Here is a 19,668-nt window from a genome sequence, read left to right as displayed (position 1 = left end):
TCTCAGCGATTCTTTTGGACATGTTTTAAGCCAATATCCGTTCAATTTAATGGGAATCTGAAGATTTGAACAAGATTTGAAGGTTTATTGCTTTTGGTTTTATTTTCATTCTGTGCATTATTTTAAACTATGACTTTAGAAACAGTTATAATAAAACTTTGTAAAGTTTACCTGCACTATTGCTACTGGTTTGCAACCCTGCAAGAAGATCACTCTCCAAGTGGGGGAAATAACTTGAATCAATTTGGGTGTACAGACAACCATGTAAATGAAAGACAACAGAAATGAAAGAACACATGATGTTTTGGCTCACAAACCTTCATTAATAATTTGTGCTTGTTTGCAACACCCTAATCCACCCCAGAATAACAATGTGTGGTTGCACACTTCAATCACAAACTTAAAATAACCAGTCTCTGTACTTGCAAACCTAGAACTGCTGACTTTGAAATCTTAGATTCTAATACAGCATGTACTCTTGACAGTAAACTGTACTCCATTTAGAAACATTTTTTATTGTCCACGAGTTAGAGATATTCAGCACAAAAAAACATTTAATATAGGATTTTGTTTTGATCCATAGGAAATGCAATAACACAATATGCCTGGCTTGCATTCAGATAAGACAAATGTTCAGTATCAGAGAGTTTTTCTCTGCCAAATAAGTTATTTTATGTGTGCTTCAGGCATAATAACTCTTCAGGCTTTCTCCTGGGCCAAGTAGTAGATGTTGGATACTGAAAGATCTGTAATCGTAGCCTTAACTGCATACCATGTAGAATCCTTATGGGGTTATGACATGTCCAAATGTCAATTTTATTGATCTTGGTATTTCTTATGCATTATTTAATAAACGCTTTCTGTCAGAAAGCTAATGATTGCTAATAGTGCTTACACTACAGACGTCCAAGTGTGCATTCACGAATCAAAAGTCAAATATATATTTTATCATAGTTTCATGTAACTACACCTCACAGCAAGTTCAAATACAGTGTTTATCAAAGCTGGAGTCTGCAATGCATTTTTCCAAAGTTATGTAATTCTTAAGCAGTTTAAGTTTACATCTATAGCTTTCTGCGAATGGACTGATCCATTTTCAGCAAGCTCTTGTTTCCACTTTTGTAGATATCTGCATTGATCAATATGACATACATTTTTCCCCGGAGGTGGAATTTCTGCTTTGTATTTCTTTATAAAAGAAGACAAGACTTTGTAGGTTGTAGACTGTAAATCAGATGTCATTTTATGTTGTGTTAGTTTTCTTAAGGACTTCAGCTTCATTTTCACTGAAAGTTTCCACCATTTTCTTTATTCCAGTCATCTTCTCACCTGGTGCATTGTAACCTCAAATAAATAAATAAATAAATAAATACATTTGTTCTTTATAATTATATGATTGTAAAATGTAGTCTATAATATTTTGCGAGTAGCAGCTTTCTAAAGTGTGTTGCATTACATACATATCCATATGAATATCGATTGTTTGTTTTAGTTTTACTCACAGCCTTACATTTTTTTATTATTTTTTTGTCGGGGGGCATTAATATTTGAAAAGAAAATTGACTGCAATGAGGATGCTTTAACAAAAAGGAAATCGTTAAACAGGAGGTCAGATAAATTAAAAGAACACAAAAAAATCTTCTTTGCTTATTTGTTGTGAGAAGGATTTAATGCAAATCGGTTTCTCAAGTGAGCCAGAAGCTGTTACTGAGGATTCTGGGAATTATATTTCCTTGGCAACAGCTGAAGATGCATGATTACATGGTTGTCACATGTCACTAGAAAAATATGGTTATTACATAGGCTATTGCTTTTTACCCTGACTAACAAGTGAATTATCACCATTTCTCTCTCAAGGACAGAGGGAAAAAACAGGATGTTCATTGCATCTTACGTAATTCTACAATCATGAAAATCTTTTAGGAAACAAGAAGCTGACTTAATTATGCCCAATGTAACAAATACATAAATAATGATAATTAGGAATATCACAGTGTGTCTGGAGATCCTGCCTTCGCCGAGCAGTGTGGACATACAAAATAAACCTTCAGTTAAATTCATCTTATACTGCATACGTGCAAAAACATTTGAATACTGAACAGTGCAGAAAGGCTTTGCAAATCAATGTTAAATGGCTGCAATTACTGTAATAATCAGCATGATTAGAAGAAGTCAGTGCCTCCCCAACCCAGCTAAGGCCACAAGTATAGAAGACATTACCATAAAATACTCTAACAATTCAATTTGGCATTCCATAAACACACACACACACACATACGAGAGAGAGAGAGAGAGAGAGAGAGAGAGAGAGAGAGAGAGAGAGAGAATATCACCTTAGATTTCACATGTGTAATGCTACAGTTATTTTTCCATTGGAAATAGTGCTCCCACAATACTGGAGTATTTCATTGTGTGCCCTCCTTAAAACGCCCTCTCTTAAGACTAGCAAACATAATTAATAAGTAATTATTATAATTAAGCTTTCTGTTAGCAATTGCATGTTTACTGTGATGCTTGTAATTATTTTTATATTGTAAGTATATGAAGAACTTTTGGAGATTCAGATTTTTTTGTTTTGTTTGTTTTGTTTTACAGAAAGAATGGCTTTGCTTGAACTGCCAGACACAAAGAGCTTTATCTGGCCAACTTGGAGACATGGGGAAGATGGCACCACCTGTCGCGATGAAAACGGCAACCCAACAGCCTGCATCACCCAAAAGTCAGCCTTCTCCTGCGAAACAGCCCTCACCACAAAAGAGCACATCTTTCACCACCGAACCTCCCCTGCCTAAACCTGTCTCAGACCAGCAAATCAAGGAGAAAGAGCCATGTAAAGGAGAACAGCCTGCTGTTCAGGAGAAAGGGCCTGCAAAGGAACTTAAAAGGTTGCCCTCTAAGGATAAAGTACCACCCCAGAAGCCTGAAGTCAAAGTTGAAGCGGAAAAAAGGGAAAAAGAGAAGGGGAAACAACAAGCCTCTGACCCAACTTTGAAATCAGAGATAAAGGACGTTGCTATGCCATCATCTGAGAAAGTACAGAAAACAGGCCCACCTCCTCCATCTAGTAAGCAAGTAGAAGTTAGCTCCACAAAAGCCTTGGAAGATAAAATCTTGCCTAAAACACAAGAGAAAAAAGAAGTCAGGGACATTCCAGCAGATACACAACTGCCACGGAAGCACTCTCAAGTGGAAGCCGTTAAAGAAAAGCCTGTAAGTACTTGGCTGGTTTGGGCATAACTGTATTTTTTTAATGTTTTTCCAAAATCATAGAGATTATTTATGTATCTATCGTTGGAAAATCAGCAATCAATACAATAACAATAGAGAAGAATCAGATTGATCAGATTGACTAGGTTGACTAATACTGTATGCATTTCAGGCAAATATACACTCTAAATGAATATCCTATGACTGTGTTTGTAAAATGCATGTACATGCATTTAGTGAGTAAATTTTTTCACAATATTTTAGAGAAAATGTTTAAATATTATTTTTAGAATATATGAAAATAATCGTAAAAATAAAACATGGATATGTATTGCATGTTTAGCACTTACTAGTTTCTACCATTTTTTTGTTTTAAATCAATTATAAAATGCAATGGTCATATCTTAAACCTAGAGCCAGAGACGATTCTAGGGTATGTGGGGGCCCCAGGCAAAATAATTCTTAACGGTGATGCCGCGGGGGGTGCGGCTGAGTTTTCTTTCGTTAGAGCGGTGGGGGGGGTGCTTTAGAGTTTTATTCCGTGAGAGCGGGGGGCAGCAGACAGGGGGGAGGGGGTTCCCATTTGGGGATCCCCCCTCAGCCCGGGGGCCCCAGGCAATTGCCTAGGATGCCTACCCCCTTACGACGCCCCTGCCTAGAGCCATAAGTATTCTTTGATGCAGAAAAATGTCATGATTGTGACACATTTTTACATGTTCTGTTTTACAGGAAAAAGAAGAGGATAAGTCTGATACATCTGGTTCCTCACAACAAAAAAGTCCTCAAGGCTTGAGTGATACAGGCTACTCCTCAGATGGCATCTCCAGCTCTCTAGGTGAAATCCCATGTCTGGCTCCTACTGATGAAAAGGAGTTGCTGAAAGAACCCCTAAGAAAGGATAAGGTTTTGCAAGAGACCAGTCCTACAAGTCCTTCAGACTTGGCCAAATTGGAGAGCACTGTACTTTCAATTTTAGAAGCTCAGTCAAGCACAATTGAGAAGACAGGCAAATTGAAAGACTCATATGACCTTTATGGTGATGAGGATCAGCATAGACATAGAAAATTACCGATCACAACTGAATCATACAGTTCAGAGGAGGAGGACCTTGAAGACATACAAGAAGAAGATGAAGAAACTCTTGAGGCAGATGCTAAGGGTATTGCTCCTTCCAAGAAAGATCGCATAAAAGTGCTGGAGGCCAAGGAAACGGTCTTGGCAAGAAGGCAACGTTATGACTCCGTGGAAGACAGCAGTGAAAGCGAACCCTCTCCCCTTCTACAAAGAAAAAGGAGAGTCAGTATTGGATCATCCAGCAGTGATGAGTATAAACAAGAGGATAGCCAAGGTTCTGCAGACGAGGAAGACTTTATACGAAAGCAGTTGATCGAAATGAGCGCAGACGAGGACGCCTCTGCATCTGATGACGACGATTATATACGGACTCAGATAAAAGAATTAAGTGCGGAACAGAAGAAGGAACGTGAAGAGAGAAAAGCCAAAGGGAAAAGCGCACCTGGAAAAACCAAACGACTCACCAAAAAAAGTAGCACTGGCCACGAGGATGACCCTACACGAAGGCATTCATGGCACGAGAAAGAGGGGGAAGTGCCTGATGAGAGTTCCAACGCCAAGGCAAGGGAATCTAAAAGTCAGGAGAGTGAGGAACTCGCCCTTGCAAGCGGAGGTGGTCTCAGGCGTTTTAAAACAATTGAACTGAACAGCACCACTGCTACTCCATACAAGGAAGTACCTGAGAAACAGTATTATGAAGAGGAACCAGAGTTAGAGATGGAAAGCCTAACCGATTCTCCCGAGGACAGGTCTCGAGGTGAAGGTTCATCCAGTCTGCATGCATCCAGTTTTACACCTGGCACATCACCTACATCGGTATCTTCACTTGATGAGGACAGTGATAGTAGTCCAAGTCACAAAAAACTAAGTGGGGAAAGTAAACAGCAGAGGAAGGCCAGGCACCGAGCACATGGCCAGGTGCTTCCTACTATTGAAGACTCATCTGAGGAAGAGGAGATGCGAGAGGAAGAAGAACTTCTTAGGGAACAAGAAAAGCAGCGTGAGTTGGATCAGCAGCAGAGGAAGAGCTCCAGCAAGAAATCAAAGAAAGATAAGGAGGAACTGAGAGCGCAGAGGAGGCGTGAGCGTCCGAAGACCCCACCAAGTAATCTTTCTCCAATAGAGGATGCTTCCCCAACAGAGGAGTTACGGCAAGCTGCAGAGATGGAGGAACTCCATAAATCATCTTGTTCTGAATATTCTCCAAGTATTGAGTCTGAACCTGAAGGGTTTGAAATCAACCCGGAGAAGATTATTGCAGTTCAGAAAGTATACAAGTTGCCAATGTCTGTATCACTGTATTCTCCTACTGATGAGCAACATGGTGACATTACCAAAGACACCAGTGAGAAATCATTGAAGAGTGCTGATGAAGTTTATGAAGAAATGATGCAGAAAGCTAAAATGATTCAAAGTCAGATTGAAACTGAAGAAACAACTGAGAAAGAGCCCCTATATGGGGGGATGTTAATTGAAGACTATATTTATGAATCCTTAGTAGAAGACACATATAATGAAACAGTGGCCAAAAGCTATACTGCCCAACAACATGAATCAAGTACAATTTTAGTAAAAGGACCTGAAAAGAAACTGAGGTCCCCAGATGAGGTTTATGAAGATTTGATAAAGAAAAAGAAAATCCCCAAAGAAGAAGAACATCATTACTCACAGCCATCGAGTCAAATATCTGAGCAAGAGATAAAGTTACCACCTACTGGCACAGAAGTGAACTATGTGTCTGTTGCCAGAAGTGACACAGTTCTCTCAACAAAGGAGGAGAAACCATTGTTAGATGCTGATGCGGCATATGAGGAACTTATGAAGCGACAAAAAGCAATTCTGACACCTGGGACAAGCCCAACCCAGCCTACTCCTCATTTACATGACTCAGGGGAGTTGACCTTCATTTCAATTGGAGAAGATTTTGAGGACACACATCAAAAAACCTTCACGTCCATTCCTATGAGTGGTCAGAACACAGCAGCTACACCAGGTGGTTCTACATCAGCTTCAGGTAGTAGTGCTATGTATCCTATTCCTGATGTCAAGATTACTCAGCATTTTACATTGGAAGAAGACATTCATGACGATTTGACAAGCCAGTACACAGGTGAGGTTCAAGAGCCCCAAGTAACTGAAACAGCAGACATTTCACCAGCTAAACAACCAGCAGGCGCAAGGCAGGAAACACCAAGGACAAGTACTACATCTGCAGATGCTGCTACATGGAAAGATACAACAGCAGCATCTTATGAAATTCCACACTCTAGATCTACTCCAGCTCCCATAAGGCAGGCTCCACCTCCACCACCACCACCTCCACCTCCACCACCGCCACCGCCACCACCACCTCCACCACCACCATCAGTTGCATTGTCCCAGACTACTACAGAAGTGGCAGCTACAAAGAAGCCTTCCTATGTTACCTCTGCAGTGAGCACCAGTTCAGCCAGGACATCAAGTGTTTCCAGAGATATACACTCTGTGATAGTGGACATACCATCTAAAACAGAAGATAGCAGCTTTTCAAGGCCTTCACCTGCTGTTACATCAGTTGTCCCCCCTATTTCAGAAGCTGTTTTCAGTTCTGCAAGGTATGCTCCACCAGTTATTGTTTCCAATGCACAGCCTGCTGCTCCGGTTGTACCTCCACCAGTGCAATCTAAGAAATGTCATGTTGTTATCTCTGTGCCGAGCTTGGATGGGTCTGCTGATGCTCCCACCACAGTTGCAAGCAAACCACAAGAGACTGTAATACGACAGGAGATTAAAGAGCAAGCAAGGCAAAGAGAAACTGTTACAACCTCAACAGTGGTTACAGCTACTCGAGCTGTTTTTGAAGTGTCTGGTAAAACATCCTCATCAATTAGTTTGTTTTCTAGCTCTGCATCTCCTATAGTTGTGAGTGTATCACCTTTACCTATTGTACCCAAATATACTTCCACAGTGTCCACAGCTGTCGAGTCTGATTTTACTACCACTGTCTCTAAAGTCCCGTCCATGAAATCTGCCCCATCTGTTACCTCTAAAGTTTTCTCGCTTTTTAGAAGCTCATCTCAAGAGTCTTCAGAAGTACCAGTCGCTCCACCTCCTCCACCCCCACCACCTCCTCCGCCACCATTGCCTCCTCCCACCTTGCCTAAGCCCTCAGTGTACCCTAAAAAGAAACCTTCAGTCAGCGCCCCAGGTGTAGTGTCAACCGGTGCAGCTGTCCCAGTGTCGACTGCTATAACAATCGCTCAAGCAACTATAACCACCACAGGCCCAAGCACGTCATTAAAGAACTCGGTAGTTCCCTCTTTAAAAACACCTGTACCTCCGCCCGTACCTCCAAAGCCAGCATCCATTCCTGCAGGTTTGATGTTTACTCACAAAACTGTAGATGGAGGTAAGCCTCCCATTGCTCCAAAACCAATGGTTGCCCAACCTCCTTTAACCATTCATGGTCCAGGGGTGACACAACCACGATCTATAGATCCTCCAAGCACCACTGCCATGACTTTGAATTTAAGCTTTCCAGCTGAGTGCAAGATGCCATCACCCACGTCACCCATGTCACCTTACTCAAATAAATCCTCCCCAAGATACTCAAACTCACTGCACGAGACTTATGTCGTCATCACTTTACCGTCAGAACCTGGCACTCCCACTGACTCCATTACAACACAGGCTCCTACCAGTCAGCCTCTGGGGTCTCCATTAAAACAGCTGGTGCAAACAACCCCTTCGTTACCTATGCCGTATACTCAATATACAAAATCAGTAGAAAGCCAGGAAATTCTAGGACCAGATAAGTACGTCTCAAGCATGAGTCATGTGTACTCCTCAATTTCGACCTCAGCACAGCCTCCTGTATCTTTGCCTAATCTCGTTGCACAAGTTGTGACCACTGAAGTTCAAAGAACTACAGTGTCTGTTGTCAGAGAAAGGATACCCACTACACAAGTAGGCAGTGTTGCAATAACGATTCCTCCAGAGACAACCAAGCCACAATCAAAATATAAAGAAAATGGAAAAATCAGATTTTCTGGGGATGTCATCGATCTCCGTACATTAACAAAGCTTGATGTTGAAATGACGGATAAAGGGATGGATTTGTCAACTTCTGATTCGAGAAGGCAGTCTTTCTCGAGTGATGGAAGTGGACGACAGATAAGTGCTATTCAGCCTGCAGTTGTGAATCTCAGTACAGGGTCAACACCAGCATCGACTTTAGCAGTTGTTACTGAAAGCATAACCATTGTCACTTGTACAGCAACAATATCTTACAGCACGGCTGGGGAGAGACCTTTGGATCTAGGTCATGCTATGTCAATGCCTTTGCAATTGACGACATCTAAGCCTTTTGAACCAGTGGCCCAGATAACCTACAGACCCTTAGATAGCCAATCCACAAGTACCACCGGTTCAGAAGTTCCTATAAATCTCTCCTTTGGAACCACTACTAGCACGGGAACCACAAAACCTGTAACCATGGCTCCGGCAAGCATAACTAATGGCTGCATTGATGGTACCACAAACATAGACTCTGTGCAGACTGGAGCAGTTGACTTAAGCACAACAAAGCCCCTCCGAACTATGGTTGCAGTCAATGAATCTACTTCGGAGGTGGTAACTACCATAATAGAAGATGATGACAAGCCTGTGGATCTGACTGCAGGAAGAAGAGCGGTCTGCTGTGATGTCGTGTACAAGATCCCCTTTGGAAGGAGCTGCACATCACAGCAGCCGGCCACTACTCTGCCAGAAGACCGATTTGGCTACAGGGACGATCATTATCAGTACGATCGTTCGGGACCATATGGCACAAGGGGATTTGGCAGTATGAAACCCTCTATGTCTGATACTAATCTAGCAGAGGCAGGACTGTTTCTTTATAAAAGCAAGAATAGTTTTGATTACCGAACCGGCGTGGCAGAGGGTGCGGTAGACCTAACATCAGGAAGAATATCTGCAGGTCAGTATAGCACAGCAACCGATCTTTCATTCAAATACACATTTCTTGGTTTACCTGAGAGCATTCACATTTAATTTTTCCTTTTTTTACTTCACATTTTTTCATTTGCAAATCATCTGTTTACACTCTGGACAATAAAAATTAAACATATTTTGGCATTGATTTCATTTTTGTTCCCTTTTTCTTTTTTTCTGTTTTCTTTTGCACACAGGTGCGTGCATGTGCCTGCATGTTATCCCACAATGTTTTTGCTTCGCATCTTGCTAAAATGGCTGCACTGAAGACATTGCATGCAGTCCGTTTTGCCTTTCTTCGTCTGGTTGGCATGGCTTTCAAAGACACTTGTAAAACATTTAAAAGTGCTTGTTTATGAAGACTGAGTTGTATTTATGAACGTATGATTACAGGTGAAGTTATGGACTATTCAAGCAAGAGTGCAGGAACATATCCAGAGACCAGACAAGTGATTTCAGGAGCTGGGATGACTATTCCGCAATATTCCCAATCACGAATTACCCCTACGGCTGGGACACACTATGGTGTAAATAGTGTCTTAAGATCTTCTAATGGGGTCGTATATTCTTCTGTAGCTGCACCAGTTCCATCCACATATGCCATCACTACTCAGCCAGGATCAATATTTAGTACAACATACAAAGACTTGTCGGGAATGCATACAAGTGACACCATGCCGTCCCTTTCTACTCTTCAAAACCAGCCTCTACCAAGATCATATAGTTTCTTATCAACCATAGGTGCTGATCAAGAAGGCACCCTGAGCCTGGAACCAAGTGTGCCGATTATAATACCGCAGGGGCTGACCGCAGCACAGAGTGAGATTCCTTCAGTAACAATAGTCACTGATTCATATACAGATGCATCGCTAGAGGCTATAGCGTCATCCCTGGAGGCCTTGGCTTCACCAATCGGCTCCACTTCGGAGGACGGCAAGCAGCAGCAGTATCAAATGGAGCGCGAGTTACTGGAGCTTGAGAAACTAAAGCAACTGCGTCTCGCCGAGGAGCTGGAGTGGGAGAGGCAGGAGATCCAGCGTTTCCGTGAGCAGGAGAAGCTCATCGTCCAAAAGGAGTTGGAGGAGCTGCAAACAATGAAGCACCAGCTCCTTTACCAGCAAGAGGAAGAACGTCAGGCCCATTTAATGATGCAGCAAGAGACATATGCCCAGCAACAGCTGCAGCTAGAGCAGATTCAGCAGCTTCAACATCAGCTCCAGCAGCAACTAGAAGAACAGAAAATTAGACAGATCTATCAGTATGGCTATGAACCATCTGAAACCGCATCCCCACAAACAAGTTCTGAACAGGTGCTGTTGGATGCTCAATACCCAGGTGGAGAAAACAGCCAGTACTGGCCAGTACAGGATGACACTGCAACGTCATCGGCTGTGACTGCCATTGAGCTTCAGCAAAACCCAATGTGGTACACAGTGCCCACAGAAGGAATTGCTCAATTTATCCCCAGCATGCCAACCTCTGTCTCAGAAATGTCTCTAAAAGATGCTGAGCTACAAGAGGAGCAGCAGATGAAATCAAGAAGCTCAATGCCAAGGTTACAGGGGCAGTTTGGGGAGCATGGCCCTGAACAGCATGATGAGGTTAGATCTTTCAAGAAAATTGTAGATAGTGGGGTTCAGACAGATGATGAGGATGGGGTTGACAGGGCTTATACAGGAAGGAGGAAGAGAAATAAGAAGAGTGTAGACACAAGTGTGCAGACAGATGATGAGGATCAAGATGAGTGGGATATGCCTACTAGGTCAAGGCGTAGATCACGGTCCAGCAAATATGCGGAAGGCAGTACTGAGGGTGCTAAAGCCAAGCAGTTGTCTAAAGTGTCCAGCATTGCCATCCAGACGGTAGCAGAGATTTCGGTGCAGACAGAACCTGTAGGCACTATTAGGAGGCCTTCAGTTAGAGCTCACATGGATGCCAAGGTAGAAATCATAAAGCATATATCCGCACCAGAAAAAACATACAAAGGAGGTAGCTTGAGCTGCCAGACAGAAACAGGCTTGGATAAACAGACTGGTCAATATCTGACATCTCCGCCCAAAGACAAGAAGCGTCCAACTCCTTTAGAGATAGGCTACTCTACTCATTTGAAGGCAGACTCCTCTCTCCAAGTAGCTCCATCCCCTCCTAAATCTCCCAAAGTGCTCTACTCTCCCATCTCTCCTTTGTCTCCAAGTAAATCATTAGAATTCGTTCCATATGACAAACCCGTTGGAGATCCTCAAACAAATGTGGCTATCGAGCCCTCCAAGCCACCCCCCCCAAGTCCAAGAACGATGAAGGTGATGCAGAGATCAATGTCTGATCCAAAGCCACTGAGTCCTACAGCAGATGAATCGACCAGACCTCATTTCCAATATTCAGACGGCTACACGGTAAGATGTTATTTGAAACCATGACACATTTTTCCTGCTTCTAGATTTCATCTATATCTACATTAGTGTGTGGTAAGAAGTGTATCTGTAGGCCCTTTGAATGAATGCCGTGTTTTGCTCATTTCCCATATATATATATACAGTTACAGCTCTAAATATAACTGTAGAGGTTAGGAGAAGAGCAGACAGTGTGTTGAACTGCTGTGTAAGTATACTTATAAGCTGGTGTAGAATGGAAGAGAATTGTCGGTTTCCTGTTCTGTGTCTAAATTTAACTCAACAGCCTCTTGGTCTGACAGGATGAAAGATGGTGTTAAGATGTTCCTGTGAAGAATTAACCTTTATCATGGCAATTAGAAGATTACAATCTGCTATAAAATTCTCACTTAAAACCCAGCTTAAAATTGGTATGATTTTAATAGGTTTCAGGAGCAATAATACTCTCTCTTTTTATTGTATTTGGTTGAAAGTTTCTCCCATTCCTGATATAGAAGTTAAACCGTTAAAAATGGTTTTACATTAAAGATTCTCCAACATAATTTGGAATTCTGATTTTCTGTAACAGAATTGTAGTTCACATTTATTTTTCTCACAGTTTATTACATGCCATTATTTTTCAAGAATTCCTGTTTCCCATGTGTATGGCTGGGTGATGTTTGTGTATGACAAGATCCTATTGTCTGACAGAGCCTATTGTGTGTAGTGACAGGCCGTTATCATTATTATTATATTATTATTATTTAATAATAAACAAAATGTTTATAAACATAGTGATTCATTTGGAGCTCAAATAGGAAACCATGCAACAAAATGTTAACCCAAACATTTTGCAAAAGTGGACAAAAGTAATTTAAATTATAATTGCATTCAGTGTGTTATTGCATAAGACACCCAGTGTAAGTCCACAGAATGTAAGGCTAATATTCTATGAAACTCTAGCTTTTGAAAAGGGTTAATTTGCCTAGAGCAGGTAAACAGACTAACAATAGGCTGCAAGAGTTCAAGTGAAGCCTTTCTGACAACCAATGGGTTTTTTAATAATGAATGACTTCACTCATTCACTGATGCATTTCAACTCAACCATTTATTGGAAACTGATCTTAAGACAAGACATTTTTTGTGATAAGAAAACAATGTTTTGAATGTTATAATTCATTATATGGAGGCTATTCTTATCTTTGTTATCAGCCTCTGGTAATCAAAACAAATTAATTATATCATTTTCCTATTTGTTTTTAGTTCTGTTAGAGGAGCTGTAGTTATTCGTAAATGTTGGAGAGCCAAATATTTTAAAGTATAAATAATAGGAGGGAAACTAGAAAAGTATCATGATGTGTTGGCTATATTTGTATTAAACAGCGACTCACTGTGAAATTAAATCTTTAAAAAAATCAATTAGCAATTTCTAAAGCCTAGAAGGAACAAATATATTGTATTGATGTAACATTAAGAGCAGCTTTCAAGAAGAAAATCATGCTTCTAAATTCAAATTTGTAGGATCAGGGAATTCAGTATTGCAAGGTTATCAGCAAATCTTTCGTTTCAATACATTATTAGCATTTCTGGTTTTACAATTTGAACTTTTTGTTGATTCCCAGGCACCATTTTATTTCCTCTAAATTGGTTTGTCTTTGCATTCAAAGTGAAGCTACAATAAATACATGTATTATTATTATTATTATTATTATTATTATTATTATTATTATTATTATTTTAAGCTTATAATGAGCCATGGCAGGCAGAAGGGGTCAGTGTGTCGCATAATTATTTAGGAAGGTGTGACTTACAAATGAAAAGATTGAGGAAAAACTGGTCATCAGCTGATCAATTACAAACAACATAAGAATGTACTCAGCACAGTAATTAGAGTTTTGCAACATTAAATGGAAGACATCCAAGTAACCTTCAAAATCATTACCGCCTTACTAACAAATGGTTTCAAACGGTTTAATCATCAATAAACCGTAAAAAAGAAAAGCATCCTTGTGTACACTTTACTCAAATTAGTCTTATATAATTTACCATCATTACTATTATCCAGACTATAAATGTCATGTGGTTTCTTGTACTGACAAAACATGTTTTAATTAAAAGCTTTACTTTAATGACTGCATCCTGAGTTTCTAAAGCAGATGTATTACTTCGAAGAGGCCTTATTCTGACACATGAGAGAAGGAAAAACAATAAAGCAGGGGCCTGCCAGTTGCATTTTTAATACTGGCACTCTCTAATGATGGAGAAAGCAGTTTTCTGCCTAAATGCTCCAAGCTCCAAGCAAGCTGTTCCTGCACATATGAGGGGCATTAAAAAAAAGGCAAAGCTGAGTTTGCAGAAAAATATTGAATTCCCAATGATCTATAGAAGCTTAATGGGATATAAATTATCAGTCTTCTTTCTTTCATAAAGGCTCCATTTTACTGTGCAGACTCAATAAGTTAGCTGCAGGTAGACCTATTGCTCTGTAATGCTTCTATTTCAGCAGACTCCCTACATCCTTATTCACAGCGTCAAAATAATAGTCCACTTCTACTTATTAACTGATGTATAATTATCATGTTATTTTTTAGGGAAGTGAAGGTTAATCTGTTTTTTGTTGTTGTTTGTTTTGTTCCTTGTTTGTTGTAGACTAAGGGCTCTCAGAGTGGTACTCCAACAGGAACCCAAAAGAAAGTGAAACGCACTCTTCCAAATCCTCCACCAGAGGAAGAAGCCGCCGGGGGCCAGTCAGGTTATAGCACTGGTTCTATTTCGCGCCGCCGCATCTGCAGGACAAACACGATGGCCAGAGCCAAGATCCTTCAGGACATCGACCGGGAGCTTGATCTCGTTGAGCGCGAATCCTCTAAGCTGCGCAAGAAGCAGGCCGAGCTGGACGAGGAAGAGAAAGAAATCGATGCCAAGTTGAGGTACCTGGAAATGGGCATCAACCGGAGAAAAGAAGCACTGCTTAAAGAGAGGGAGAAGAGGGAACGGGCTTATTTGCAGGGGGTTGCCGAGGAACGGGATTACATGTCGGACAGTGAAGTGAGCAACATTAGGGGGACTAGGGTAGATAGCCAGCATGGGTTAGAACGCCCAAGAACAGCACCACAATCAGAGTTCAATCAGTTTATCCCACCGCAGACCCAGCCAGAACCTCAGTACGCTCAACCCACCAGTCCTTACACTCAGTACCAATATGCACCATCTTCACTGCCAACACAAGCTCCTACTCAATACCCTCAACAGACTCATTACCAGCAGCAGTCCCTTTACCATCAGCAAGTTTCTCCCTATCAAACCCAGTCCAGTTACTCTTCAGTGCCGACACTATCCTACCCACAAGCTTCACACCAACAGTCCCAACAGCAAAGCTATCAACATCCATCACAGATGCTTTTAATGCAGCAAAAACCAAGGCAGACGACACTGGCTGACCTGGAACCAAAGATAACCACCAATTATGAGGTAATACGTAACCAGCCCCTTATGATTGTACCTTCTTCCACTGACACCACTTATGCAGTCCCCCACCTGGGAAACAAATACAGCAGTCTTGACCTGCGGATTGGTTTAGATGAGAGAAGCAGCATGGCCAGCAGCCCCATGTCAAGCATTTCTGCCGATTCCTTCTATGCAGATATTGACCACCACACTCCCAGGAATTACGTTCTAATTGATGATATTGGAGAACTCACTAAAAGTTCAACAGGACTGGCTTCTACTTTTAGCATTCCTGATAAAGATCTCTCCAAAGCCGACCGGCTTTTGCGTGCAGCAGAGGTACGAAGGAGTGCGGAGGTAACGGATTTCCTCGGACCACTGCAGGCATCCTCGAGGCTACACACATATGGGAAAGCCGATGAAGATTCAATGGAGGATCCATATGAGCTCAAACTCTTGAAACAGCAGATAAAGCAGGAGTTCCGTCGAGGTACAGAAGGGCTGGATCATCTCACTGGACTCCCACACTATTACCACAGCGATAGCAGCTATAGACATTTCCCTAAGACTGAGAAGTACAGTATCAGTAGACTTACACTGGAAAAGCAAGCCGCTAAACAGCTTCCTTCAGCAGTGCTCTACCAGAAACAAACCAAACACAAAAAAGCATTAATGGATCCGAAGATTACTAAGTTTTCGCCCATTCAGGAAAGCAGAGATTTAGAGCCAGACTATAGCAGTTATTTGCCTTCCAGCACCTCATCAGTTAGTGGTCTTTCCTCCAGAGCCAGGTTACTGCAAGACGATATTACATTCAGCTTAAGGAAAAACATCTCTGAGCAACAGAAATACCTAGGCTCCACACTCGGTGCTAATCTAACGCAGTCTCTTGGACAAACCCTGAATTTAGGGCCGACCATGCGATCTTCTCTTCAAGATGACCTTGATAAACCATATCCCAGCGGCAGCAGGTCCAGACCCTCCTCCAGACCTTCTTCAGTATACGGACTTGATCTGTCACTTAAAAGAGACTCTTCCAGTTCGTCCCTAAGATTAAAAACTGAGAGCGAGCCCTTAGATGTTTCGTACTCTCACGCCACACCTTCCGTGAGAACCAAACCCTCGAGTTTACCCATCAGCCAAAGCAGGGGAAGAATTCCAATTGTAGCCCAGAATTCTGAGGAGGAAAGTCCCCTCAGTCCAGTTGGGCAACCCATGGGAATGGCACGGGCTGCTGCTGGACCCCTTCCACCCATATCTGCTGACACTAGGGACCAGTTTGGCTCTAGCCACTCTCTTCCAGAGGTGCAGCAGCACATGCGAGAGGAGTCAAGGACCCGTGGATATGACCGGGATATCGCATTCATTATGGATGACTTCCAGCATGCTATGTCAGATAGTGAAGGTAAACTGGGCCTCAGACTGTTATCTCATTGTCATTCTGCAGATGCACATTTCTATGCATGTATCTGATTGTGTTCATGTCTGTGTACGAACGCTTTCTTTTTTCTAATGTTTTTGTTTTCTGTTCATGTTTATCTTGTGTACCTGTACTGTTTTTTGTTTTTTCTGTCTTCTGCTGTACTGTCTGCACACAAAGCATGGTTTTGTCCCTCTTGATTTTGATTCTTATTGTTCTTTAGCTGTGTATGATATCAATGTTCTTGTATGTGTGTACACCATCAGAATAATTTATTGACACTTCTCCTTTCTTTATATGTGACTCTTCCACTTGCATGCAGGTTTGTCTGCAAAACCTCTATTTGATTTTTACTCATGTTACTTAGCAACCTGATTAAACACTTGAATAGAATGTGCAATGCCTGGGCTATAAAAGGATTTCTTTTATGTTTTTTTGTCCTATGGTATTCTGCAGAGTATCTTTTATGTGAACAGTACTATAAGCTAGTCGGTAAAAAATAAAGATGAGATTACTTTTATGATGGTCTATCTGTTTTAGAAACGTATCTAACCTTTTTTAAAGGCAAGAAAGTGCCTATTTTAAATAACTGAAGGCTCGCTTCTAAATTGAAGTCCAAATGTATTTCTTTCTAGGGACTAAGGATACAACTACTAATTTGATATAAAACACAATGACGGTTTACACATAAAAAAAAGGTAATTTTCAGTTCAAAGAGCTGTTCATTCAATTGAAATATACTGCAAAATAACCAGACCCGTTGTGGTTCAGTTGCCATTTAAGGTTGATATCTGCAGGGGAAATTGGAACTGAACATTTATTAAACGTATAAATTGCAACTCAAGCGAGATAGGGGAAACAAATCCAAAATGAGCTACACATTTATATAATATATAGCTTGGTGGCACTCAGAAATTTTCGAAACTTTCGCCACCCTTCCTCTCCCAAGAGAAGGAGTTTGCCTTTAAACTGGTCAACGATTAAATGTGAGTCTGTTTAACTTGACACGGAAGGAAAAACTACATTTTAGGATTGAATATTTTAATTTTTTTAAAGAATTTTCAAATACAGCTGATTGGGATGGTGGCATTTGTACCATTCTGAATAGCACATTAAGAATATATTTATATGTATGTATTTATTATTAAATTGTCTTGTACAATGTTTATCAATCTAAGCCTCTGACGTTTTATAAATATGAGAAGACTGATAGCATTCTACGTTAAAGGAAATGTCTCCCCCATATCAGAAATAGTATTCTCTTTTTGGGGCTTTTTGGGACTCTTTTAATTTTACCACATTAAGTCTATAATAATACCCCACTTTAATGTCTCACAGTTGCATGTGTGTGTACAACAACAATGTGTATGCTAATCAAAATACAACAATAACAAGCTGCATGTGTCTCTGTATGGTGACTGCCAAAGAACATTACATGTCTGTTCAAATTTGCATGGATTAATTTTTTGAAGGCAAAAAATCAATCGTGGCATCTTCGACTCCTCAATAAATAAGTTCTGCCTTTGATTTTAAACTGGGGCTGCAAACAAAAGTGTGGACTCAAAACAGTCCTTATAACACCAGAAAACAATGAATTTAGAGAAACAAATGAAGGTTATCATATCTTCCTATGTTTAAATCAGATACATGAATGTCACTGTTTTAAGGGAATTCCCATGTAACTCATGTATTTACAATATAGAAAAATTCTGCAGCCCTAATTTAAAATGTCAAACTTGGGAAACCTGCATGGAAAAAGCCTGTGTTTGGTAATTGTGTGTGGGGCTGGGGGCTTAGCTTGCTTTCATCAAGATATTTTGAGTGATTAATAGCATTTAGTTTTGTATATCCAATAGCACATTTCTGTGAAAGTGTCAGATTGGCATTGTAAAAAAAAAAAATATATATATATATATATATATATATATATATATATATATATATATATATATATATATATATATATATATATATCTTGGTTCATAATTACCCATAAGTAATAAACTAATTTTAATTTTTAGTTGAGCTCATTTAAGTTTTTTTTTTTTTTTTTAATCCCTCCAAACTAAAAAGAATCATTGCATAACATTCTAAATCTGTTACCTGTAGATTTATACATTTAGACATTTGCAAAATCATTTTAAGTATAAATCCTCTTAAAGGGCATTGCCTATTCCCATGAAACAGTATAACTCAAGACAGGACATATGTAGATACATTGATATCTTGTAGCACTTTTACTGTGTATTGTCAGTTTGTCAGATAAAAAATAGCACATTGCTGCCAGGAGGAATCCCAGGTCATCAAGAATTCACATATAGCTGTCTTTCGGCAGTCCCAATGTGAAATGCTGTAGAAATACTGAAAGTAATGTAGGCTTACCCCTGCTAAATATATTGTCCAAAATGAATACAAAATAAACCAAATAGATACAAATATATCCGTAAACTTATCCAGACATAAAACCATTAAATCCCTATAACGAAACATGAACACTTTATTTTCCATGCCCATAAAATGAAACAGATATGGGTATTCCTGTATTACCTGGACTCCAATGTAGCTCTAGTGTGTTACAGGTAGGGTTACACCAGAAACTGGAAATCAGGTTATAATTATCTTTTAATATATCAGCTGACAAATTTGATTATATTTCAGAAAAGGTGGTTATTATAAGAACTGCTATGAATGGTAGAACTTGTGTTGGTAGTGTTATTTATAATTCTCATGTATTTTTTTTTTCTTCCCTATTTTTTCTTCTTTAAAACCTGTCATGTTATTGACACAGCTAGATTATTAATTTAATTCGAAAAGTTACTTTATTGTTTGACTGTATGTACCATTTAAACTGCTTATTATTCTATAATGCTTTTGCTGTGCCTTAACTAATCCTATGGTCCTTTGAAATGGTGCTCACCATGAAAAGGTGCCCCATCAAATATATAACTGAGAATTGAATTGATAAGTTGTTTATGTTAATTTAGGTATGATATTCTGGTGTCTAGCTATTTCTAGAAAACAATACGTAACAAACAATGAGTGTTGTCTATTATGAACAGTTATGAAGCCCAGATTGTCAGTGAGTTCTGGCCTATTATTATTATTATTATTATTATTATTATTATTATTATTATTATTAGAAAACGTGTATTATGAATAGAGATAAAGATGATCAGGATC

At 40.1% G+C, this 19,668-nt stretch overlaps 1 protein-coding gene across 1 annotated transcript in view; it reads left to right on the top strand.

Annotated features, from left to right (window-relative positions):
- The window catches only part of LOC136750281 (protein piccolo), a 97,963-nt gene that overhangs the window by 34,292 nt on the left and 44,003 nt on the right, over window positions 1-19,668 (top strand). The window contains exons 4-7 of the mRNA XM_066705222.1: window positions 2,596-3,210; window positions 3,937-9,238; window positions 9,646-11,645; window positions 14,271-16,473. Coding sequence (XP_066561319.1) covers window positions 2,596-3,210; window positions 3,937-9,238; window positions 9,646-11,645; window positions 14,271-16,473 — 10,120 coding nt within the window. The remainder of the gene's footprint in view (window positions 1-2,595; window positions 3,211-3,936; window positions 9,239-9,645; window positions 11,646-14,270; window positions 16,474-19,668) is intronic.

The sequence above is a fragment of the Amia ocellicauda genome, chromosome 5, assembly GCF_036373705.1.
Source record: "Amia ocellicauda isolate fAmiCal2 chromosome 5, fAmiCal2.hap1, whole genome shotgun sequence".
Taxonomy (NCBI): Eukaryota; Metazoa; Chordata; class Actinopteri; order Amiiformes; family Amiidae; genus Amia; species Amia ocellicauda.
Note: the sequence above shows the minus strand (reverse complement) of the source record. Positions and strands in the feature narration are given on the sequence as shown.